General features: G+C 44.4%; 2 protein-coding genes, 1 long non-coding RNA gene and 1 pseudogene across 6 annotated transcripts in view; 1 reads left to right on the top strand and 3 right to left on the bottom strand.

Moving 5' to 3' along the window:
- The first annotated feature begins 1,900 nt into the window (after positions 1–1,900).
- On the top strand, positions 1,901–8,579 carry LOC146712611 (7SK snRNA methylphosphate capping enzyme-like). Its single transcript, XM_085452119.1, has 8 exons — positions 1,901–2,377; positions 4,292–4,696; positions 4,797–5,065; positions 5,552–5,849; positions 5,932–6,499; positions 6,571–6,783; positions 7,274–7,382; positions 8,032–8,579. Exons 2-8 carry the CDS (start codon positions 4,320–4,322, stop codon positions 8,082–8,084), a joined length of 1,887 nt encoding a protein of 628 aa, XP_085308245.1. The 5' UTR covers positions 1,901–2,377; positions 4,292–4,319; the 3' UTR covers positions 8,085–8,579.
- A 1,185-nt stretch (positions 8,580–9,764) lies between these two features.
- Positions 9,765–11,972, bottom strand: LOC146712612 (uncharacterized; annotated as a pseudogene). Its single transcript, XR_014915990.1, has 2 exons — positions 11,647–11,972; positions 9,765–10,966 (listed from the first exon to the last, which is right to left on the bottom strand). The product of XR_014915990.1 is annotated as an uncharacterized LOC146712612 (transcript).
- Positions 11,973–13,057: 1,085 nt separating this feature from the next.
- Positions 13,058–25,202, bottom strand: part of LOC146712613 (V-set domain containing T-cell activation inhibitor 1-like) — a 47,448-nt gene continuing 35,303 nt past the window's right edge. Inside the window, exons 1-2 of one of the 2 annotated variants that reach the window (XR_014919046.1) lie at positions 20,067–20,126; positions 13,058–14,518 (exon numbers count right to left, since the gene is read on the bottom strand). Coding sequence is in view for 1 of the 2 variants with exons in the window: in XM_085452245.1 (XP_085308371.1) it covers positions 14,130–14,518 (389 nt within the window). In the remaining variant the exon portion in view is untranslated. Of the gene's footprint in view, positions 14,519–20,066; positions 20,127–25,202 lie in introns of those variants that run through there. The other variant, XM_085452245.1, reaches the window with a different exon arrangement.
- On the bottom strand, positions 19,874–20,821 carry LOC146712614 (uncharacterized). 2 transcript variants are annotated; one of them, XR_014919053.1, is made up of 2 exons: positions 20,524–20,821; positions 19,874–20,156 (listed from the first exon to the last, which is right to left on the bottom strand). It is a non-coding gene; the product is annotated as an uncharacterized LOC146712614 (long non-coding RNA). The 2 variants fall into 2 exon arrangements; XR_014919054.1 differs by having other exon boundaries at positions 19,874–20,451.

Below are 25,202 nucleotides of genomic sequence, written 5' to 3' on the forward strand. Positions count from 1 at the left end.
TAGTTTAAATGTTTATTCTCATAAAGTAGTTTTATTCAATCATACTTCTAAAGTAATTAGTAGTTATTTACCTGCAGTGGCTGCCTTTCTTCTGTACCTCCTCTCTTTGGTCCTCCTGGTGCATTTTAGGAGCTCGACCTCCTTCATTTTGGAGTCTGGCACTGCGTCAGTGGGCAGAAGTAGACAAGGAAACACAAACTGAGGAAAGGAAACCAGCAGTGAGAATACAGCTTCTTAAAAAGATTTTTTTAAGGTAGATTTCTCTTTTTTTTAGACATAAAATGGAAATATTCAAGCATATATATTTAAATTTTCATGTAAAGCATCAATAGTAAAAGTACCTCAAAACTGTACTCAAAGTAAAAGTACTTATCAGTCTGTCTAAACTGTAGTAAACTCTGGCCTTAGTGGAACATGTATTACATCTTAACTTTTTCATGTCCTTGAATCTAAAATTTAAAATGTGAGGTGGTGCAGCTGCAGACTCACAATGCTGTGAAATGTTTATGAGTGGATGAGTGGGTCTGTTGCTCTGTCTTAATCTGGATAAAACAGATGAATGTAAACTCAGTCACGTGCAGGCAGCTTCTCTTTCTGAAACAGGGAAACATGGAGCACCATAAAAATCTTGCGCTGTTAAACTGTTAGAGGTGTTAGCTGTTAGAGGTGTCAAACATATGGCACGTGGGCCAGAACTGACCGGCCAAACAGGCCAATGTGGCCCACTCGGTCGGTTTAGATAACATGACCGGGAACGGGGGCATTGATCTGAACTTTTCAATTTATTTTCAACATTTTTCAATTTTCTGACCAATAAAGCCGTCGCTTTTGGTCTGCAACATACAGAGTTAAAGACAAACAATCAAATCGCATACTGCTCCTGTGATTTACTACACCAGCTTTACTTTATAGTGAAGAAAAACTGAGACTACAGCATTAAAGATGTAGTTCATTTACTCAATAAATCAAACTGTGCATCCAAAATTAATCCGTGAAAGATGTTGTGTGGTGTTATTGTTCTGCTCCTATCCCCATGCTGAAGCAGGGCAGATTCATTCAGCAATCAAGAGAAGAAGGAAATAAAACTTAAAAGAATAAAAAAAAAATCGCAATCAAAAAGACAAATGGTCATGACAGAAAAAAAATTGACTGCAAATTAGGAGAAGTCTCAAACATCACAGAACATCAGCTTCAGCTCTGAGATGAGAAACTTTAAAAGCACTTAAAGTTAAAAGTTTAAAAGCACAGAACCTCTGATGGATCTGCAGCATGATAACACCTGACAACCTGCTCTTGCAGAGTACTGTTTCTGGTGTTTGAACTCAGTGATAACATGATGAAAACCACACGTATGTGGGAGGAAACATGTGAGCCACCACTGATCTCGTTTCACCTCTCAGGATCTCTTCTGCTCTGATTGGCCAACAAACGTTACATCTCTACTGATCCTGAAACTTTCCCACTATTCACCTAAATGATTTATTTGGATTTATCTGTCATCCTGGAGGATATGATCGGATATAGGGAGTTTATATTTCCTTCAGAGCAAAACTGAGGGTATAAAATCCCAATCACTGAGGGGACGAGTTCACGCTCCCTCTGAGGGAAACAAGCGTTCAATTCAAACGTCTCTTACTGAAACTTTATTAGACTCATTAACTATCTGTGTTAACACATGCAGCTGCCGGACACCGCCCGGTGAACCGTTAATTTTCACCGTTACGCCGTTTGTTTTCCGCTGTGCTCGCCTTTCTAGTCAGGCACTGCTCAGGACACCTCTCTCCTCGCTCCATTCGCCCGCCCTCCCCGAATAGCGCCCAATCAACATCGCAGATCCCGTGAAGGCTGGGGCTCAACTTCGCACGCGATTGGACACTTTTGCTGTCGAGCACGAGGTCCCTGCCGTCGCGTATAAGAGCGCGAGCTCGAGTATCTGAGCACGATGAAGGCAGCTAGCAGTTAGTAGCTAGTCGTAGCAGAAGTCTACTGTTATAGTTGAAGTCACTGGCCGTTACAGAGCACACGCACACTGACCGGCACATGCACGGGGAGCTGGGTGCGGGCTTGTGTTCATGCACACAGCGGGTTTCCGGTGGTGTTTCGGGACTTGTTTATCTTTGAGGGGCGTGTGTTTTTGCTCCGTGCTAGGCGGCTAGCTGCAGAAGCTAACTGTGTTTGTTTCTTGTAGTGCAATTGAATTATTCATGAGGGCTCGCAGGGATTGGCGGAGTGAGCGACGGGGGCGGGGCTAGGACGGGGTTTCCTCGGGATTTTGGGGGCGCACGCACGCACACGCGCTGACAAAAACATAAACCGGATATTTCTAAGACTCGGAGGGTGAAGTCTGGACGGCGGACGGTGATCTCTGCAGGACACTGTGAGTACAATCGATCAGTCAGTGATTGATTATTGATCGACGACGTTTGCCTGATTTGTTTGAGTGAAGAACTTTGAAGTAATCAGAATAAATCAATGTTGCTTTAACGATATTTGTAAGAATTTTTATTTCGATTATTCTTCAAAGTAAGAGTCACAAATAAAAGTGACACTTTGACGCACTAACCAGAAAGAACTCATGTAGGTGCTTTTACTTTGAAACATCAGGATGTTGAACTTCCTTCAGGAGGTCACAGTTACGTTTGAGATGCAGTTTTTATCTCGTTCACCCCTCTGAAGTTTACTTATTCTGCTCATTTATCACTAAAGCCTTGTTCAGCGCCCTCCATAATATGACAACTTTGTCCCTGTTTGGCTGCCCTCCGGAAGCCTGTTGAGGGGCATTAACACACACCCATCTAATAAGGTTTCAGCAAGAGACGTTTGAATTTAACGTTTGTTTCCCTCAGAGGGGGCGTGAACTCGTCCCCTCAGTGTGTGGGATTGTATACATATTTCACAAGTCATTCATTGATCAATATTGTTCACTGATTACAGCCTCAGGGGAAATAGAAGATGCTCGATGAGTTTTTATCGTCATACAGATCCGAGATTCCTGTGTGGTGCTCAGTCTTTTAATGTTAGCACACATCACAGTCTGATTGGGAGGATGCCAGCCCAAAGAAAACGAAAGTTGTCAGGTTACATACAAATTTCTGGAAACCATCAGGATGCAAAGCAGAGGTGGCAGGGATGTCTGATTGGCTGTGTGATGGAGGCAGGGTATAAAAGAAAGTTCAAGCTTAAGTCGGTGCTGAGGGTCCTTCATCCCAGTTTCAGCTCAGATTTCCCTCAAAACTGCTTTCATTGAAAGATGCTCTTCCTTATGGCGCTTATACTTAAAGTCCTTTTAGGGATGAAGTTTGGGCTCCTTCTATGTGTTATTCTGGCACTGAGGATCATTTTAAAATGAGTTTTTTAGAAACCCTTTTTGAGTTTAGATGTCCCTCCGTTGTTTCAGGGTAAATATCTGATCCCGTGGATCCTCAGGAGTGGAGCTCAGGTTAATGCAGAATGAGCTTAAGGTCTGTTTGCAGATGGTGTTTGACGGGCGGTGCTGCCAGCATTCACACGTGTGTGAATGTTTATCCCTGCAGTTTGGCTTTCTCCCTTCCAGCTGATCCAGGAATGTGCAGGGGGAAATGATGGTCCCAAACAGACTAATCGCGGTTGTTCCAGGCTGTGTCGATGTCGATGTGTAGTTAGAGGTGGAGGTCATGTTACGATGTGCCTACAGCGCAGATTTAACCATGAAAATGAATCCCACTTTAGGAGGGAGAGAGACAAGTTCGCTTTGTTTGACAGGAGCAAACCTGGGACAAACACTGTTAGCTAAGCGGGCAGCAGAGTGGTTAGTTTGCTGAGCTATCAAACACTCTCTGTTACAGTGCAGCGTGTTCATAGTAACTGATAACATTCATCACTTTTACACAAGAACATAATTTATTTAGATTTTTACGTTTTTGCAATAATCTGCTCAGCTGCTGTTTTTAAACTCAATGGTTGTCGGGTTTCCCCTGCGAAGTCTATCTGAAAAGGGTACATTTTAAATTTTCTTTTAGCTTTACATGAAAATTTTTCCTCAATAATAAAGAAGAATCTGAAAATGGGAAAAGCAAAAAACGAAACGGATAAAGAAATAAAACCCTGAGTGAGGATGAAAACACAATTAACGGATAATAAAACTTTTGGTGCTGAGTTCAGGTTCAGCTGGGTTTTTTCTGTTTGTATTCACTCTTCTAATAGAGCTTCATTAATGAGGTTACGATCAATAATTCAGTAATTATTATACATTTGTGTCTCGTGGTTTATCTTAAGTAGCTGAATCTGACTCCACCCCCTTCTTCTTTTGCAGGTCATTGTGATTGGCTAGACGGCAGAAGATGATGTCAGTGGACAAAGAGGCGGTCCTCACCCATGAGGCGCCCATCAGACTCAGCCCCGTCTTCCCCGCTGCCATCAGCCTATCAGAGCAGCCGCAGCTGGCTAAACCCCTCCCCATCATCAGGGCTAAAAATGGCCTCCAGCCGCCTGATGACAGCCAGCCGGCCCTTCCGGCGCCACCTCCTCCTCCATCGACTCAGCGAATCGGGAATAGGCGTTACTCCATGGGCGTGGGCTTCAAGGGGCTGACCAAGCGCCGACGCCGCGCCAACAGCGACAGTCTGTCAGAGTCTGTGTTACCGAGTCACTTCCTGTTGGGCGGGAACATCTTTGACCCGCTGAACCTGAACTCGCTGTTGGACGAGGAAGTAAACAGGTGAGGAGGTTATTGGTGGATTCATTCAGAGATCAATATAACGTCACTGCTGCAGGATTTAACACTGACACCACCTTTATGCTCTTCCCCTTTTCTTCAGAACAACCAATCAGGAGACACCAAAGTGCTCACCCCTGCCGTCACGGGGCGAAGACCCCGTAGAGATCCTGGTGCCTCGTGACATCACTGATCCTCTGAACCTGAAGGGAGGGGGAAAGGGGGGTGAGGATGGACGAGGGGTCCTGCTGTCCCCACTGAAGTCCAAGAGGAAGCACAGGACCCGACACCACAAAGTAGGAGGAGGGGACGGCGAAGGAGACAAGGAGGTGGCAGCAGCGCCGCTGTTTCCCCACACAGGTGGATTCAGAGGTGAGACACCTGCAGCTTTACTGACACCCGGTGGACGAGCAGGAAACTGCAGCAGCTCACACAGTAAATCTACAGGTGTTTTTCAGATATTCATCAAGATATCAGGGAGGCGCTCTCATATTTAATGCGATGCAGCAGGTTAATAGTTACCTTTTTTTCAGTTTTTTGCTCGTTTTGCGGGTTATGTGCCCCGTCTGTAGTCCCTCGCAGTCCGAGGCTCCTCTGTATAACTGTAATAATTGATCTGCATGGCGCACTGATCGTTTTTGTACTCCTTCCTGTGAATGTCTGATTTGAGTCTGTAGCTTTAAATCAGACATGAACCGTAACAACGGCTCTGAACTTACACATGTGTGTACACATAAACTGAGAAAACAACCGGTGGGCCTGTGTCCTTACACTCGCTCGTACCTGGCTGCAGCTGTTCTACCTGCAGAGTCCACCTGAGTGAAGTCTGTGCATGGACGTCTGTTTTGTCGCCTGCAGTACCGTTGTTGAACAAAGGGGGCAGCGTTCCTCCATCTCCTCTCCCCTGTGAGCTCAACACTGCCATCACCTGCCGAGACGACGTGGCCCCGTCCCCCATCCTGCCCAGGAGGCACACCCACCCTCCACCTGGCCCCCCCCACAAGCCTGGGAGCCAGGGTGACGGGCGGCAACGAAAGCGGCGACGCACCACCTCGACAAGGTTGGCAGATGGTGCTGGAAGCACCATTGTCACAACGACTGTAGCTCAGCCAAGCAAATTCCAGACACCGTTAGTGGGAGGGGCTAAAGCTGCCAGGTGAGTGTGTCATCTAAACTGAGTAATCACTGTGATCTGATTGGGTGTCTTTATCACATGACATCTGTACCACCTCCTGCAGGTGTGGAGGACCTCAGACTGGTTCCACTAACCCCAGAGAGAAGAAGAAGGACAAACACCGCTACCAGTACGGGAACCACAGCCGTTGCTATGGCTACCAAGGTTTTTATGGAGACAAGTGGGAGGGGCGGGTTGGGCCAGAGGAAGACCCAAGGCTCCGGGTCTTTGAAGCTGATTGGTTCAGAGACAAGACGGTTCTGGACGTAGGCTGCGGCACTGGTCACATGACACTGGCTGTTGCCCGAAGATTTAACCCCACCCACATCTTGGGGGTGGAGCTAGACAAGCAGCTCGTCCGTGCTGCCATACAGAACATTAGACACTTCCTGTCACATGACCTGGTGGTGGAGGACAGAGGGAAGAGGAAAGACACGGTAGCCCCGCCTCCTCCCGAACAGGAAGGGGAGGAGGGGCAGGAGGAGTTGATGAAGGAGTTCCAACAGGCTCTCTCCCGCCTCTCCTTCCCTCTGTCCTTCAGGGTGAGTCGGGGCCCTCTCTCAGCTCCTCCCCTTCTCTCTCCTTCATCCTCTTCCTCCTCCAGGTTCCCCAGTAACATCACCTTCATCCAGGTGAGTCTCACTCTCCATCAGACCCCTCGCTGGTGTCCAGCCACCGCTCACCACTGTGACTCCTCCCACAGGGTGACTACGTCTCAGACCGTGAAGCTTGGCCTGGGCGGGGCCATTATGATGTCATCATGTGTCTCAACGTAACCAAGTGGGTGCAGCTGCAGTCGGGTGACGCAGGTGTGGGTAGACTATTCAAACGAGCCTATCAGAGCCTGTCGCCAGGTGGAATATTTATCCTGGAGCCACAACCATGGAGCAGCTACTGCCACAGCAAGAGAGCCTCGGTAACGCCTAGCAACATGAATATAATCATATGCAGTTAGTGTGTGTGTGAGAGAGAAACAGCATCTGTCCTTTGCTCATCCTTCTGACACAGTGTGATCGATGACAGCAGGAAGTATTCACACGTATAAAGACCAGATTTTACATGTAGAGATAACAGCAACAGGAAGTGACGGTGCTCAACACTGTGTGTCTATCACAGTCCGGTCCTTTAGAGTCGTAATGGTTTCCTAAAAGATCAAAGGGTATGAGTAACTATGGAGTAACTATGATCTGATATTTTGCATTAACTTTGTTAGTAAAAGTGTTCTTGTGTATTCATTTGCAACACTTTGAGCATTTTGGCAGAAGAATGAATTTATTCATGGGTACTGGTTCACTAAACACGCATGCAGGGAGCGTCTGTAAATATCTGTGCTTCTGTGTATATACATCTAAGAACATTCAGCAGCACGTGTATCCAGTAAAAAGTTCATTTCTGTGGTTTTCCAGAAAACAACGTTCAGTCACTACAGGAGTTTGAGGCTCAGGCCTGAACAGTTCACCTCCTACCTGACGGACAGCGTGGGCTTCAGCTCCTACAGACTCATCACACACGCAGGTGACAACATGCACATACATCAGGGCTCCGGTGTATTCTGGCTCATATTTGACCGCTCGTCTTGGCAGGATCGGTAGAGTTAGTTAAATTTGTTAGTTTCCGGGAATGGACTTCTCCAAAAAATTTTCATAAAGTTGGTCTGAGCTTTGGGAATGCCGTTCCAGGCGTTTAATTTTAGCCTGCTTTATCCCTCCCAAAACCAGGTCTGATGTGTTTGTGATCATTGTCTTGTTGGAACACTGAGTTGTGTTCAAAGTTTAATCATCTTGCTGTTAAACAATAAACCATTAAACATGTTTGCCGTACACTAACCCAGAAAAAAGAAAAGTTAAACATTAGCCGGACACTTGTGCCTGTGTGAGTGGATGGATGACCACACCTGTAAATACAGTGACACAGATGCTGAAGTATGTGAGCCAGCTAATGCTACCCAGCCTAGCTGTATCCATAGACTGTATGTTAGCATTACTGCTAATGATTGATATCCCAGTAAAATCCTGCAGTTTCACTGAGCACACCTGCCGCTCACACCTTGGTGATGCCTTGTTAGTTAACAGCAGCAGGCCAGGTGAATAACTGCAGACGTTTACCTGAAGACTGTTAGACTGCACAGGTGTGTGTGATCTGAGCTGTCTGCTTGTGTTTCCAGGTAACCAGCGGCCCATCTACCTGTTCCATAAAGGCTCTGCGCAGAAGAAGTGAGCTCACGCCTTCGGCGTCCTTCTGTTTCTATGGAAACAGCATTAAAACTGTGACTGAACAAACTGATGATGTCGCACAGCAGAAGAGAGAGAACTGGAACCTGATTGGATGGCAGTGCTCCTGTGGATGTGATTGGTTGAGTACAGGTGTCCATGTCCACCTAAACCAGTAACATGATTTTTCCATTCAATGAGATTTCCCCACACAGACGTGATATCATGTGTCTGATGCTGGGATTATACTGGTTGTTGATCAGATCAATAAGACAGTAAAGCACAAAGAAATAACTGCGTTTCTATTGGCCGCTGGATACCCACAGGAAGTGGTTTTTCATATTTCTTCCACTGCTTTTTTTTCCTGTCAAAATAAAGCTACTGACTCCAAATCCCTGAATTAAGGCTGCTCATTTGTCTTTCAGGTTTTCTGTGTAAAAGTACAACATATTGTGAACTCCTCACAATATGACCTGAATTGGCATTAAATTTGTTAAACCTGCCTCAGATTGTCTCTCTCATGCTCTCTGCTAATAAGCAGTTAGATGGAGACCTGGAAATTCAGAGGATCTGTGGAAAGCTGCAACAACATAACAAGGAGGAGTACCATCTCTACTCCAGGTCCTTCCTGAAGGATCAAGCTCCCCATTCCAACTCTAAGAAGGATGGCACACATCCTTCAGAGGAAGAGGAACAGAGTCAGTGTAGAGTCCAACATGACACCATGTGAGGTCTGCAGCAAGCAGGTTTATCTAAAGAAGACATCAGGAAACTCGGATCTAATCAGTGCACAAAGAAGACATGAGGTGTCCAGTGATGGTCGGGTGATCAGACGTGAACCAGGACTACAAACACAGCAGACTTGATGTTCCTGTAGGAGCTCCTCCTCAACCTGCTTCACGCGCCGCTCACAGCCTGAAACAGCTTCAGGATCTCAGCAGCTTCTCTTTAAATTCAGTCAGTTTTGGGGTTGTTAGCTGTTACACTAAGATGACAGGGGCAGAAAAGCATGCTGGGAGCTGTAGTTCTGAACAAAAGACAGATCCATTCATTAGAAGATTTTCAGTCACCACACAGAGTGGTGCTTTTAGATATTTAATGGAGGTGTAATTGTGCAACTTTGCCACAAGAGGGAAGTAGTGCACCGTGTTAGACTGCTGACAGCCTCAGAATGAACGTCTCACTCTGCTGTGTCCACTCGTCACTCCAGCACTCGAGGGTCGGCGTCCTGAAATGAGGTCATTAGAAGGACTGACTGCATGCTGAAGTGGTAGTTCAGCCATTAGAGTCATGATTTAACAGCTGATGAGTGAATGAACATGGTGCAATAGAAGCGCAGTATTCTGAACACTTACATTTAATTACATGTGTTTGACTCCGGGGTTTGCACCTAAGCATGCCGTCAGTCTGGCTAATGACCTCCTATATTTAGGTGTGCTGTGCAGGCACGTGTAAAGGTTTCAGTCAAACTGACTGTGAAGTGGATGGTTAAAGAAATTAACACGAGCCTTCCTCAGCATGTTTGGTATAAATGGCTAAAAGTCTGCCTTGCCATCACCCTGAGAGTTTGCTGGCAATCCAAAAGCTGTTCTTCAGTCGTGTTGCCAAACAAGGCAGCGATGCAGAAAGACACAACACATTCAACTTTCAACTGGAGACCAGCAGCTTTAATAATTGTAGGTGATGACTTATAAGAAGACTTCCTAAAATCCATAATCCTGTCTTTAGTTTTTGGCACATTCAGTGAGAGGAAGCCACAAAATATCCAACCGTCCACTTCTTAAACACAGAGGTCTCTGCTGTGGTTTCTGTCACGCACCTCCAGGTGAGGATGTCCTGTCACTGGACCCACACAGGTAATTATACTGTAGCTGCAAAAAGCTGTTTGTCTACCAGCTGGTTTAAACACATACTCACGACTGCATTTATTCTTAAAATCATTTTCTAATGTAGAATCAGCTAAAGACGTTTTCATGAGTGAACGTAGTAACTGAGGGGAGTCCTGCTGTGTCCCTGAGGTCCAGGAGGAGGTAACGGTCCACCTCACAGGTGAGACTCGTTGGTACCAGCCGGTGAGGAAGCTGCAGGAGTTTGTGTGTTAGCTGTGTTAGCTAACTACAGACTGATGTCTAATCCTCCTTTCATCATCGTCATGCTGTTGCCGTAATAACAGCTGAGCTGCAGGTGAAAACTGAATCACCTGAAAGACTCACAAACAACGTCTGAGTAGCTCTTTATTAGCTTTACTGGATTAAACTCACACAAATAAATGACACGCAGCCTTCCTGCAGCAGCGTCCACGGCTCCCACTCATGCTCACTGCTCACCTGACACTCACAAAGCTTTAAACAGGACATGAGTACAGAGTAACGACACAAACTGATCAGTAGGAGAAAATGAAGCGTTTCCAGTATAATTGATACCATCACACCGGCTCCACTCTGACATCACTGATCAATAACCAAAGAACACACAGATCAAACTTCAGCCATCAGAGGAGTCAACGGAGCTGCTTCTGTTCCTGATGTGCTGATCTCTCCCTGCAGGCAGCTTCACACAAACACCATAAAATAATAAGTGAAAGCAGAGAGAACCAAGTGACAGTGAACAAACACCTGTAACTGTGAGCAGCACGACCCCGATGATGTTTCCTGGCTCCAGGCCACACAGCTGTATCTGGCTCTCTGTGGGGCGTTTAAGGGTCAGGCTGAACCGTCCGCTTTTCACACGCTCGTCTTTCTTTCACTCGGTCTCTGTGATGCCGCTCCTGTTTGTCAGGCTTCTCAGGACGGTGCCACCACTCCACCCGAGTGTCTTCAGGCAGCTGAGCTGTGGTTCTGAAGGGCAGCCGGACAGACTCCGCCCCCTCCTCCACCTCCACCCGACACTCTGAGAGAACAGCAAACACAGCATGAGGTGTACAAACAGCAGCAGGTGTCACAGTTGCGGAGAAAGCTGAAGCAGAGCAGAAGGTAACAAAGCACAGCACATTAGAAGCAGCTGCTGAGCTGATCACAGTCTGATGGGATTGTTTCTCCTGTCAGCTGCTGCGTGGATGTAAAAATGATCATTCAGCCAAAGGTGCTCCAAATAACTGTCTTAATGCTCCAATAAATATTATATTTAACCTCCTAAGACCCGAACTCCTACATGGCATGCATTTTTAAATTCTCTTTGCTATTTGGGCTGATTGGGACCTGAGGTATGCAAAAACAGAGAATTTCCAGATTTTTTTTTACCCGATTTTTGTCTCTGAGAAAAATGAGATCCACATGAGAGGACATTTGTTTTAATTTTTGATAGAACAGCAGCAGTATAATGTCCTCGTTAGTGGATATCAGGCCCTCGTGGAGCAAATTTTTGTATTTTGGTCTAGACGTCCCAAAATGTGATGTCCAAACATGTGGACGCCAGGTCCATGGCGGTTAAAGAAACAATCGTAAAGTTCTGTTTCCAGTTTGTCATTATTACAAACAGACATCAAACAGGATCTATGGATTAAATGGATGGAGATAATGATCCTACCGTCACAATGAGTTTGACCTTTAACCTGTATCTACAGCACTGACCTCTGACAGTAAGCAGCACTTGTTTCTTCAGCAGGATGTTTCCCTCCCTGCTAATGGTGCAGGTGTAGGTGTTTCAGGCTCAGACTGAGGTCTCCAGTTGTCAGCGGGTCTTCATTCATCTTCGTTCGATTTCTGTAAACTTCATCCTGTTCTTTATTCTTGTCAGAGCTGTTCTCATACACGTGGACCTTCCTGTCTTTCATGTCCTTCCACTCCACTCTAACGTCTTTAAGCAGCTGAAGTGTGGCTTTACAAGGCAGCAGGACAGACTCCACCCCTGAATCCACCTCCACCTTGTAAACTGAGAGGACAACAAAAGACACCATGATCCATCAGCTGTGGTGGTCACATGACCTCCCTGTCCCCTCATTGTCTTCTAGTCTCAGTCAGATTGTGTCTCAGTTTGTTCCTGATGTGTTCCTGACTCGTTCTTTGGTAACTCGTCTGCAGCGTCCTGTAAAGTGCTGCAGACGTGTTGGATGAAGAAGAACAGACAGACTGAGCCTCCACAGTCGGCCATGCCTCACACGGCTCTTTACTTTGGGCTTCAGCATTAGCAACGTGTCTGAGGAGGATGTCTGTTTGAGAGACCATAACTGCGCCTTTTTTGAAATTCACTTGAGGACACGCCGTTGGATAAACGCGTCTATTTTAAACTTAAGGAGAATGTGTCACAAAGCTGAATGACTATGGAAGAAAACTAAAGTGGAAGTGCACAGGCTCTCTCAGAGATCTCATGCTCTCCTTAAATGAAATGGTGAAAATGGCTGCTCTGATTTTTCTAGGTTCTGTGAGATTATTATATTATCTTATGCCACGTTATACCCCTGATTAATGATTGTGAAATTATTATGTAGTCTTAGTTTGCATTATTCTCCTGACTTAGAAGGTGATAACGATTACATTTGTTAAACTGATTTGCATTACATTAGACTGCTGATTTATTGTGTATGAATGATATTGTTTATGATGCATTATACTGCTGAGTTATAAGAAATGCTGTTTTCAGAGAGTCAGGACCTTGTTGTCTGATAGTAGAGGAGACAGAGAGCACATTCCACGGGAGCTTCACTCCCACCGTTGTTGAAGGCAGACGAAATAGGGAGCCAAGGCCATAAGTCAGGCTCGCTTTTGATTAGAGAGTCCCAAACATGATAGCTTGAACCAAGTTTGAATAATTAAGAGACCAATTGAGGAACATAATAAGTGAGGGAGGCGTAGTAGGGAAAGGTGTTTGTTTTTGTCTCATGTCTCAGAGAGGGTCAGAGCGAGGGCAGTGGACCTGGGAACGGTGACCCGGGCCCATGATGCCATTGATGGACATGGAGGCGGCTGAGTGGGTCGAGGAGTGACACAGCGCAACGTATGGTGACCTCTTGTGGTCAAGAGGTCAAAAGCGGGAGTGTGGAGATCAGGGAAATATTTTACTGATGATTTCATAACCGTCATCATTACCATTACATTAATTATCATTTCATCAAAGCATTTATTGAAGCTGTTGGCCTTACGTTAAAACTTGTATTACAGGTGCAGTCAACCTATTACATACATACTTTCAGTTCGGTTATTATCCACATGAGAATTGGCCTCTCTTTTCATAAGTCAGAGTTCGAGTGAGGTCGACACACACACACACACACACACACACACACACACACACACACACACACACACACACACACACACACACACAGTAGTTAAGTTCATGTTTTGGGTAAGAGTGGCAGACACAATTTTTCATGTTTTCAGGAGATAAGCGAAAAGTTAGACGTCAACAGAATGCACCTGGCCTACAGACGGAGAAAATGTTCTTTTCCCATGTGTCAAAAGTCAACAGAACATTTGTGGTTTGAAACTTACGTCTGTATTGTATCTGTTTGACGTAAGAGGGGGCATCAGAAAATGTTCCCTGATGCTATAAGACAGTTGCATGTGTAATTTTGGGGCGAGATCGATGCTGAATGTTTTACAGTGTTCATCTCCCACACTGCGTGTATTCATTAAATCATTGTTTGACCAACTCTTCTGGACCAATTGTTGTTTTTGTGCTCACCCTCAATATTTGAACCCATTTAACAGTTCATATCAGAAAAGTTTTGTTTGACTGTTGTGTCTCGAGCTGCCTCACCTATAAAGCAGACAGCAACAAAAGTCTGATTTTCTGTTGATAAGATCAAAACAATCAATGACAAATCTCCCCAAAGCTTTCTTGTTCTGGCATCTCACTCCTGGTCTACTTTTACACCTGTGACATTTGATGATATGGTGACCCTGGTAGATAAAAAGAAGCCGTCTTCAGTTCCCTCAGATATTCTCCCCTCAAAGCTTTGTAGCAAAGTCTTTGACACTATTAGTCCTTGGGTTGTAAATCTTTTCAGTGCTTTTCTTCAGACTGGAGTGTTCCCAGTGTTTTTAAACATGCCATTGTGGAACCAAAGCTCAGAAAACCCAGCTTAGATCCAACATTACATCAACATTATAGATCAATTTCTCAATTTGTGATTGTCTACAGCAGAGTTTTGGTTTGATGTTGACCTTTGACCTGCAGTGGGACATCTCTCAGTCTCCATTCTCAGTCTAAATGATCTGACAGAGCAGGTGTAGGTGGCGCTGTCAGACAGTTGGAGGTTGGTCAGGTTCAGGCTGAGCTCTCCAGTTTCCAGAGCGTCAGTCTTCATGGATGTTCGGCCGCTGTAACGCTGGTTTGGATCTTTCAGTTTGTCTCCTTGAAGCTGGTGGACGGTTGGAGGACTGAGGTCGGAGCGACTCCACACCACTGTGGGGCTGTCCAGTTCAAAAGTGGGAAACTCACAGGGCAGCAGGACAAACAACTCTCCCTCATACAGCTCCACAGCTGAGGCATGCTGGGAAACTGAGGACACAGACAGAGTCCATGTGTCACTTTGAGGTAAAGATCAAACGTGGACAATTTCAGTTACAGAATATAAAATATCTACATAAAGAAATAAAATCACTGTTACACCTGAATAAACTGTGTGAAGGTAAAATAAATAAATACAATAAAGTGTAACCGAGGACAAGGTAGGAGGTAGGAGGGGCAAGGAAATAAATTGATCATTTATTTATTACATTAGTAAAACATACAATTTCCCAGTTATTTCCAGACAGGCCTTGCAACACATCCTGCTGATATCCCAGCTGCACATGACACTTACCACACAAACGGTGAAAAATAACACAACACTGCAAACCGTCACACCCTGTTTAGAGACACTGCAATCGATTTACCTGCGGGTATGCACTGCAAACAATTTGAGTCTCAGCACAGCTGGGAATCAGCGCTATGCATGACCTGCAATCTGGGAGATAAAGGGAAGTGGCACAAACAAATAAGCAAAAAACAAAAAGGGAGGTTAGTCCGCCCTTACACAACTCACTCAATCATCAACCGCCCTTACGGCTGGACGGACTAACCAACACAAAGTTACAAATCAATCAAAAGAACGGAAAACTGAGAGGCAGAGACAGGACAGCTGAAAAACACAAACAACATTATCGATTGAAATGTTACCCAATAAAATATCAGTTTTATTAAACCATTCAAAATCACAAAACTAAAACAAGACGTCAATATACCTACAATACTGATCAATTTGCAGTCGATCTAGGATTTGATCAATTCTTCTATTAAAACTCGTGGTCACACCACAATATACCCACTCGCACTCGAGTGAATTCATCGCCTCTGGTTTTTTCCACAGACCTCACCCCACACACCTACTACCTTTTCAAAGCTCTTCAGCCAATCACCTGGCAGAGAGCAACAAACTGCCAGGTGACACTTGTTACAAAAGGAAGAAATAAGACGTGGTATGAGTGAAAAGTCTGAGTTCAGCTCCTCGGCTCATAGAAACACTGATTTCCTTTTATTAATGACGCGTCTGTGGGAACAGGTAGGAGGCTCCTGATTGGTTCATAAGGTGTGAATAAATGTGTCATGTAGCTGGAAGCAAAGCCACATCAGGCTTTAGAAGGAATTCATGAAGGTCTGAAATCTGTCTGCAGTGCAGTGGAGTGATCTCCTCTCTTTGAGTTAGAAGTCTGGAAGTTTAGGAAGCAGCTGGACTTCAGGAAGCACAAATGTGATGAAGGTGAAGGTGTGGAGCGCTGTGTCAGGCTCTGCTGTGGAAATTAACTTTTGCAATATTTTCAACTGGAAAAAGAAGCAGGGTATGAACTTTGTAGCTCAATACAAAGCTCAGGGGTTAAAGGTCAAAGGTCACCCAGTCTGTGAGCAGAATCCTTAATGCAAGAAAACAACTTTCCAAGACTTTTCCCAAATTCCAGGTCAGATTTCATTGGTCAGAGAAAAGAACATCAAATTTGGATCCAGTACTCGTGTCACGACATCCTGACTGCTGATCTGCTGATCCGTCCTTCCATTGTTCATCAGAGGACGAGGAAACGTTACCACTGAGTTCAGTTTGGACAATCCACCAATCACAGAGCTCCATCAGTGATCTTACAGTAACTACATTCGCAAGCAGAGCTTTGATTGCACTTCTCTCCACCACCACTAGATGTCTCCACACTCTGTGCTGACTCCAATGAATGATCAGAGCTGCTGAGTCTGAACCTCTTTACTCGGTTGGAGGCGGCTGCTGCAGCCTCACCCTGACGCACACAAAGCTCCACCTTCAGTTCTGACACTGAAACATACACCGTAGCTAAAATGATGCAGATGTGACCGTCAGCAGCTGGATTTCCTCTCCATAGACGTGTTTCCATGCTGATCACAAAAAAGCAACAACTCAGACAGATCGTTAGATACAGCAGCTTTAACTGTAACAGTGTAATTGTAGAGTCTTTACAATGTAAAGTGCATGAAGGCAACTGTTGCTGTGATTTGATGCTATGTTAATAAAACTGAATGAATAAGTGCTGATATTTATCCAGATCGTCTCTCTGATTGATCTCTATGACCAGCCTCAGTAATAACTTCCAGCCAGCAGCCTCGTCCCTGCAGGTGTGCTCACACAAAGCTCCCCGTCCATCAGTGCTTTAATCATGATTTAAAACTTTCTCTAATAAATCACTTTCATGCTGCCTCAGACTAAAAGCCTTTATTTCACCCACCTCTCTTAGCTGTTTAACTGATTCATAGTTTTTATTTTATTGAAAACATTCAACCATTTAAAAGATTATTAATTTTTATCAACAGATTTTTAACAGGGACTATAAGGAAAGAGGACCTTTATCCCATATTAGCTGCTCTTAATAATAATCACATAACAGTAGGTGCCTGCAGATCTTTGTCCATGTTTTACATCCTTCTTTACACAGATGTCTTTTCATATTTGATGTCATGTTAATTTGAAAGCTGAGCCCTCCATCTGCCACAGCGATGTTACCTGCATCACTTTACTTTATAGCGGCTGGAAGATTTCTGAAAGTCACCAAAAACAACAAAAGTGGGACTTCCTGCTTCTCACAGAGGACTTCCTGCCAGTTCAGACAGAAAAAAATAACCTATAAGTATATAAATAAGTATGAACAACATTTCTTCATTCACATGACCTTTGACCTCGGACCGCTGAAGCTGGCTGACCTTTTCTGCTTCCTCTTCCATCCATTTCAAGTTAAAGGCCCTCCTAATAGCTGCTGGACAGTTTTGTACTAACAAGGCTTTTATTGTGAAACACTGAGAAACAGTTGGAAACACTGATTTTGTTTTTTTAAGAGCATGTGTTGCTCTGACAAACGCTGCGTTCCTTACTGTGAGAGACAGAGTGTCTCCTCCGTCTGTGTTTAGCTTCCTGTGAGGACAGGAAGTGATGCGAAGGCTTATGACGTGTGAAACTATGAGGAAGCTGAACTCTGTGGCAGTCTGCCGTGATGTTTGGCTGCACACACTAAACTGAACTGAAAGAGAGTGTGTGTGTTTTAGTATGCAACAAGAAGTGAAACACACACACACAGCAGCTGCTTTCAACACACACACTCAGTTTGTTCACATGAGGACAAAAAAACTTTATTTAACTAGGCTTGTGTGACAAGAAGACAGGAGAGTCTGAGTTCAAGGCTCTGCTCAGATGAATCCCACAAGCTCGGCAAGTTTCTGTGGCAGCTTCACCTGAGACACGAGGAGGGAGGAGACAAGGACGCTGAGGATGGTGCAAGGTTAAATGTAAGGAGAGAACCAGAACAACAAAGAGGCCTCCTCCTCCTTTATGGGAAACACGATGAGGCGAAGGAGACCCGACGAGAAGGCGCTCAGAGTACGTGACTGCTCTAAATGGAGGCAGCTTCATGGTGCGATGGTCAACAGGTGTGGGTCTGTTGAAACATCCTGAAGGTGGAGTTTGACTGCAGGCTGCAAGCAGTCACACTTCATGACAGCGCTCATCTCCCTGCTGCACACACGGCTCCGTCTAACTCTTCTTCTTTATTTCCAGATTAGCGATCAGCAGGCATGAAGTCATCACCTGTGTGGGCCTCATTTACTAACGTTTCTATGGAAAAGTTCAAACTTCTTGGAGTTTTCACACAAAATTTCCATAATCAGATTTATGATGTGCTGTTCTTCTTCTCTGTGTTGTAGCATCCTGATGACACCCCGTTTGTGCTCCAGTGGATGATGAGAGTCAAACCTTAAATACTGATCCGTATGCGTAGGTTTACGGTACACGTCAGGTTGTAGACGTCCCCCATTACTGATGGAAATCTCACAGTCTAAGAAGGCTAACCTGCCACTTGTTATTATTTGTATTATTTTGATATTATTGAGCCATGATGGCGCCTTTGAAACTCTGCGTCTGCTCTTCTTCTGCTCCATCCAGATCTTTGCATCACCTTGTTTTACACACTGACTCCATCAGGTTACAGAGAGCTAAGTGATGAATGACTGTTTCATGCCACAGACTGCAGATCAGTCAGTGTTCTGATGGCGCTGATCTGTCATCACAGTCACATGACTTCCCCTTGTGTGAATTAATGTGTTCTATTTAGTTCTGCAGTATTTTATTTCTAGAGTACATCTGCATTTTATTCATTTCACACAAACTGTTGATGTAATGTCATCAAATGTCCACTAGATGTCAGTAGCCATCGGTGGACCGAGTACATCAACCTCTCTGAATACATACATGTGCGCTTAAATGAGCTCACATTATTGATCTGGACTGATGGATCGCCTTTGTTTTTATAGTCAGTGTTACTATGGAAACGACACTAACACACTATCTAGACATACAGTGGATTTGTTTGACTTCAGTCTTGATTCTGCATGGAAACAATAACCTGACATCTTTGATCATAAGTTTCAGAGCGTCGCCTGTAACCATGGTTACTGACCTGCAGCCTGACGTCACTCTGAGCAGCTGCATGTGTGAATGTGCACACATGCATGCAGCTGCTCAGCTGGGTGGATGTGCTGGTGGGAACAGTGAGTGTGACAGTGATGGATAGATGCATCATGAGCATGTGACTGCTGTCAACACACACATGCACAAGTATATAAAGGTCTGTACCCCTGTGTCCTGCTCACATCACCCAAACCCAAGAGGAAGAAGGAGCTCTGAGCAGCGTCACCTCCACTGCTGAGAACACCAACATGTCCACTAAAGCTTTACTGGCTTTGATTCTTCTCTGCCTGTTTACAACTTCTGTAGGTGAGTGTTTGCATGAGAAAGATGGAAATCCTGTGTTTTGTCTGCACAGCAGTGTTCATGCACAGGTATATGTGTCTGTTTCTACACGCGTGCATCATTTAGACTCTTCTGATGTTGGAAAGAAAATGAAAACAGCGTTTTCTTCTCTTATGTGACCAAAAATCTGCTGTTTTCTTTTCTATTCTACGTGTTTATTTTTGCATTTCTGTGAAGATTCAGACATCGGCGCTAATTATCTTCCACATGTCAAGTGTTTTTATTACCGTGTGCTCGAATATCAGATTTGGAAGGACCGCTTGATTGTTTGAAGTCTCTGTGCTAAATGACAGATCCTGATTCAAGCGCATGAGAAGTAAAAGCAGTGATTTGAGGCTCTCATCTTTATAGTTTTGGATATATTCATGTTTAAGCATTGCCTGAGATTTCAGTGTGCAGAAAAAGGACATGAAAATGAGTGGAAAGAGCATTTTTATATACAACATTTGATACATGAAGACACATTTTGACAGCAGTGGCGTTTCCACGCCAGATTTACCAGGGTGGGCTCTGGGTGTTTTTTCATGGGGGCACAGAACCAAAACCAGAGGCAACATTGAACTGTTTCATCTATGAAGTGAATTTATTTGGAGCACAAACAAAGTGAACGAACATTTAACAATCAAACAGGAGATTTCACACCCTGCACATCTTTAAAAAGCACTGACTGACATCACTGTGGACCGAAACGCTTGCACGCATGGCAACAGGCAGAGTCCATAGTTACAGAGAAGTTGAGGAGGGCTTTCCTACCAGCTGGGCTGGAAGCTGCGCCTCCTGTCCCCCATTCATGTGGTGGGGGTCGTCCTCACACTGGGGGGTCGTCCTCCCTCCTGCTGATGTCTGAAAAGAGACGGATGTGGAGTAAACATGAGGCTGTAACTGAGAGCTACAGTAACTTATTACTTTATCTTTTCATTAGTGTTAATGATACTGTGTGGAGTGTAATCACAGGGCAGCCCGTGTCCTCCTCTCTGTAGTTCCCTCACGCTCTCCATCTCCATCTTTGCTATCAGGGAACAAATGTCTGCTTTTCTTTAATGTCAGCTGATGTTGTTCCAGCTGTGACACTGAGCTCCTGTCTCAGCTTCATGTTTCATGTACGGTTAAAGTAAAAGGATGAAGTCTGTCTCTGAGCCTGTGCGGACCGGATTTGTTCAGTGTTAAAGCCATGAAGCTGGATTTCACAGTGACGAACCGTATCGCTTACCTTCGTCTCTTCACCTGTTTCCACGTTAGTCTGCTTTAACGATTCGCGCTTCTTTCTGAGCGCGAATGTGCTGAGAGAGCGAGTGTGCAGCGCCCTAAAGAGTCCGTGATAAACACAAACTAGAACACTAGTTCCAGTCCCAGCGCTAAATTAATTCTTCATCGTCTCTTCAGGCTTCACGGGACCGCGGGACCGCGGGACAGCGAGCCGTGATTGTGAGCCGCGGTGGAGACACCCGCCTCTCGTCCGCCGCACAAGTCTTCTTGCGCGTCTACACTCCGCTTTACGGCAGCGCCTTTTCTCCTGCGCTGATCACAAACGTGGACGCGCGTTCACATACCAAACATACGGGCGCGCGCACACATACAAGCAGCCTGATTGGATCATATTAAAAAAATCATTAAAAATCATCCCTGAGAGTCGACGTGACACTTTCTTCCTCTGCTCCACCTGCTCTACACCTGTGCTGAGTGTCATCTCAACCAGCTTTCATACTCTCGAGAAATTAAAGACAAACTTTACACTTAAACTTAAAATCAACTTGAAAACTTTAAAGGAATGTGATAATGTCATGTTAAACATTTAAGAAAAATAATCTGTGATAGCTGAGGTGAATTTCTCAACAGACTCCTCTTCTTTGACATCCACACTACACGTGTTTCACCTCAATCCACTACATAATTCTGGAGACATTGCAGGGCTTTTTGGGTCACTCCTGGACGATTGGGGAGGGGACCAGAGAAAACGACGAGTCCAACATTGTTTCGGCAAAGTTCCACGCACAATGGCACCTGCTCTGGCCCCTGGAAGACAATTGACTTCTAACTTAAATGTGCTCAGAGCAGAAAAACAGCATATAAGAACGACTCCATTTACATGTCTCAGAAAAGAATTGCCAATTACCAGAGTTTGATCCCCAGGGGGTGTCGCAGAGGGGGGGAATGGTCAGACACATGAACAGGTTGGTGGTGTTCTGAGGCATCTGTTTATGACTATGCTTCTTCCTCACCATCACACAGTCACCCTGTTTGCCCGGCTGTCTAGCTGCAGGTTTTTCAATGGTGTGAAGCCGAGTCTCCAATTCAGTGAGCTGCTAACAGGCTACATTTATTTCAAGTGTCATTACTGCTTAAGAAGGCTGAGGAGTAACTAAACATCTGACACAATGAGCAGGACAGTGCAGGAGGGACAGGTGAAGAGGCCATGCTGCTAGCGAGTCGGCTAAGAGCCAAGCTAGCAAAACCCTCAAGACACAATAAGTGATTACTGACAATAATTAGCAAGTGAATACACAGAGAGTGTGCTCCAGATGAAGCACGTCAAGATTACACTATGAAATAAGACGTTTTTCTATAAGTTTTTTACTGAATTGGCTACGCAGGCAAGCTACACAAAAGCACCACTGAAGCTCGAGCACGTGTCAAAATAATTCATGCAATGCTTCAGGAACACTGTGCCGAGGCTTGGTTCATCAGAGTTAGTGATCAGTCATCAAGTTCTGCTTCAGCTTTGGTGTCTCTGTGCGAGCGATAGTGAACCAGTATGTGTGGTAATGAGAGTCGTCATGGAGCCAGCGAGGAAAAGAGGACGCTCTGCTTGTTGCTAAATAACAACCAGGCCATCAGCAATTCTGCCCCCGGGTCTGAAATGTACAGTGACAGAACTTTAACATAACGTTAAACAGAAGCTGTCAGCTCGGCTCTGTTAAGTGTACAGTCATAATGAAGAAGTTGTAGATTCAATCCTCCTTTCATAAGTTTGGCCACCAGATGTCACCAAAAAGGTGTTGGAAAGCCTCGAGTAATGAACCCTTTTTCAACTTGAGCTTCAGAAAGTTTCATTTGGCCCTCACTACCACTGTGTGTGTTGTAACAGGAACAGAATGTGATGCTCCACCACAAAGAGAGCAAACACCAAGTGACAGCAACACCGGAAGTCAGAAGACAAAATGTAAGAACCCCGAATCTCTTCTACACCTCACTTTTATACCTGCTCACCCTTGGCGATCCAATCAAGTTGTTGACATTTAATCATGTGACATCCTCCTGTCTTTCACTAACTTGGCCTTTACCCACTGTGACAGTGATGTGAATCATAAAATACAATAAAAAGTTTCACAAGAGGAGCGTAGAGCAGGTCTCCTCTGCTGAAGGCTCCTGTGTTTGGCACAGCAAAGCATTCAGACCATGAGTGTGCTTGCTACAACAGTCACACAAGATTTAAATGATAATAATAATAACTATAATTTTTTTAAAAAAACTTTTTTTTCCTTTTATCTTCTCGAACAACAAGGTCTACATATAACTTTTTTCCTGGGAGACATCACTCAGCAGCAAAAGGAGCTTTTAGACCCTACTTGATGCATCGCCGGGCGGATGAGTAATCCACTTCAGATTCCATCTGCTATTTAAATTACCTGAACTGGAGACTCTGTGGACAGTCAAACACTGACTGCACTATTTATGTATCAACCTTTAGACGCACAAACACTGATCAGTGATCAATCCACTCTGCAGTTTACAATCCAAGGCCCAGCAGATGAAAACTGAAAGACTTTCAAATCACATGAGCCAATATTTTATTCACAACAGAACATAAATGCTTGTTTGTGCATGTGTGTGTGTGGGACTGTTTGTCAGGTACTTGAAACAATGATTCCCAGTCTCAGTGATACCAACACTCTCTGTCCTGTTTTGTCTCCTCTCCTGCAGACCTGGCAATCATCAGAGCTGTGCGTGGACAGGATGTCGTTCTGCCGTGTCAAGTTCATAAAGATTATCCCATCGCGGCTGTGGTGTGGAGGAGAATTGACGTGAAGCCAGTAGAAGTGCTTTTGTACCAGAGCAAGACGTCTCATCAAGCCAACAAGTATCCACCTTCAAGGAGCCGCATGCATCTGATGGATAGAAGGATGAACAATGGAAATTTGTCCTCGGCTCTGCAGAATGTGACTGAGAGTGGAATATATGAGTGTCTGGCCATCGATACAGAAATGCACCAGTCAAAGACTCCCATTGAGAACGCTGACACCATCATCATCATCCAGCTGATAATTGATCCAGAGGGTGAGTTTGTAGAGTCGTCCACAATCCTTTCTCTCTGATCCTTATACAGCGCCAAATCACAACTACAGTTACCTTGGTTACGCTGCAGTCTAGGCTACACTGTTCCAAAAAATAGCAATGTCAAATTATTTTACTGTGTATTTTACAGTTGCGTACTGTTTTTCTAGAATGTCATTACATTTACATAAGTAGACTGTGATCTGACACGTCAAATGTAAAATAACATAACATCACTGTAAATGTAATAAAACACAATTTACTTGTTTGTTAAATATATTTTGTTGTACATATGCATATTTAGATCATAAAAATACGTCCAGAAATGTCTCCCATCATCCAATCCAATCCAACTTTATTTATATAGCACTTTTAAAAACAACAAAGTTGACCAAAGTGCTTTCCAATAATAAAACAGAGGTAGCAGTTAAAAACCATACATTAAGCATACAATGAAATCAATAAACAAAATAAATATATAATTGAAAAAGAAGATAAAAATAAATCAACATGAGTAGAATAAACAATAAGATATACAATGTATAAGATTAACAAAGTAAAAAGATTAAGAATGAGCTGACTAAAAACTGACTACAAACTGACTCTGATAATACTCCTAGAAAGCCTTTGAAAAAAAGTGTGTTTTTAAAAGTGATTTAAACATTTCAAGTGTTGGGGCCAGCCTAATATGGAGGGGCAGTTTGTTCCATAGTTTGGGCGCCACAACAGCGAAAGCTCGGTCCCCTCGGTGTTTCAGTCTCAACATGGGGACAGCAAGGAGTGACTGGTCAGATGATCTGAGAGACCTTTGTGGAGTGTATTGGTGTAAAAGGTCTGACAGGTAAGAAGGAGCCAGGCCATTTAAGACTTTAAAAGCAAGCAATAAAATTTTAAAATGAATTCTAAAATGGACAGGCAACCAGTGTAAGGAGGCAAGAACAGGGGTAATGTGCTCATGTTTGCGTGTCCCTGTCAACAGGCGAGCAGCAGCATTCTGGACCATTTGCAAGCGTGATAGTGAAGCCTGATCAATGCCAATATAAAGTCCATTACAATAATCAAGGCGAGTGGTCACAAATGCATGCAACACTCTCTCCAAGTCACAAAAAGAAATAAAAGGTTTTACTTTAGAGAGCTGCCTCAACTGAAAAAAGCATGCCTTGGGACATGTGCTGCTGTTTAGATGTTCTTGTTTTATTGTTTATGGTTACGTTACTTTTAACTGTTATCTTGAATGTTGTGTTTACGCCGTGGTGCAGCGTCACTGACAGTTGTTGTTTCGTAGAGAGAGTGCTGTACCATGAGTGATTTCTGTTGTTGAACCTTGAGGCACATAGTAGCACCGGCAAGTGTTTTAATGAAGAGCTCCCCTACCAGCTTGGAGTTAAATAACAAGCTCAATCTCTCTCTGTGAGCTTCCTTGTTAAGTTTTCTCTGCATGCCACAATGTAAAACATTGCACGGACGCGCTGTGCTAATTACATATTTTGAAAAAGAAATGTAGAGGTAGGAATTGCAATAAATATAAATAACATGATGCTAAGCACCGGCCAATGAATGTGAACTAACAACAAGGTCGCGGGTATGGCTGCGACCATAGGAAAAAACCCTAATATG

The sequence above is a fragment of the Copadichromis virginalis genome, linkage group LG3 (assembly GCF_057382275.1).
Source record: "Copadichromis virginalis isolate Kocher_CV1m ecotype Utaka linkage group LG3, C_Virginalis_male_GT1.1, whole genome shotgun sequence".
Classification (NCBI taxonomy): Eukaryota; Metazoa; Chordata; class Actinopteri; order Cichliformes; family Cichlidae; genus Copadichromis; species Copadichromis virginalis.

Bases quoted from the DNA above. Each gene is read 5' to 3' on its own strand.
- LOC146712611 (XM_085452119.1), top strand. From the start codon at position 4,320: ATGATGTCAGTGGACAAAGAGGCGGTCCTCACCCATGAGGCGCCCATC. The intron at 5,066-5,551 runs GTGAGACACCTG...TGTCGCCTGCAG, and splicing joins CCACACAGGTGGATTCAGAG to TACCGTTGTTGAACAAAGGG. The intron at 6,500-6,570 runs GTGAGTCTCACT...CTCCTCCCACAG, and splicing joins GTAACATCACCTTCATCCAG to GGTGACTACGTCTCAGACCG.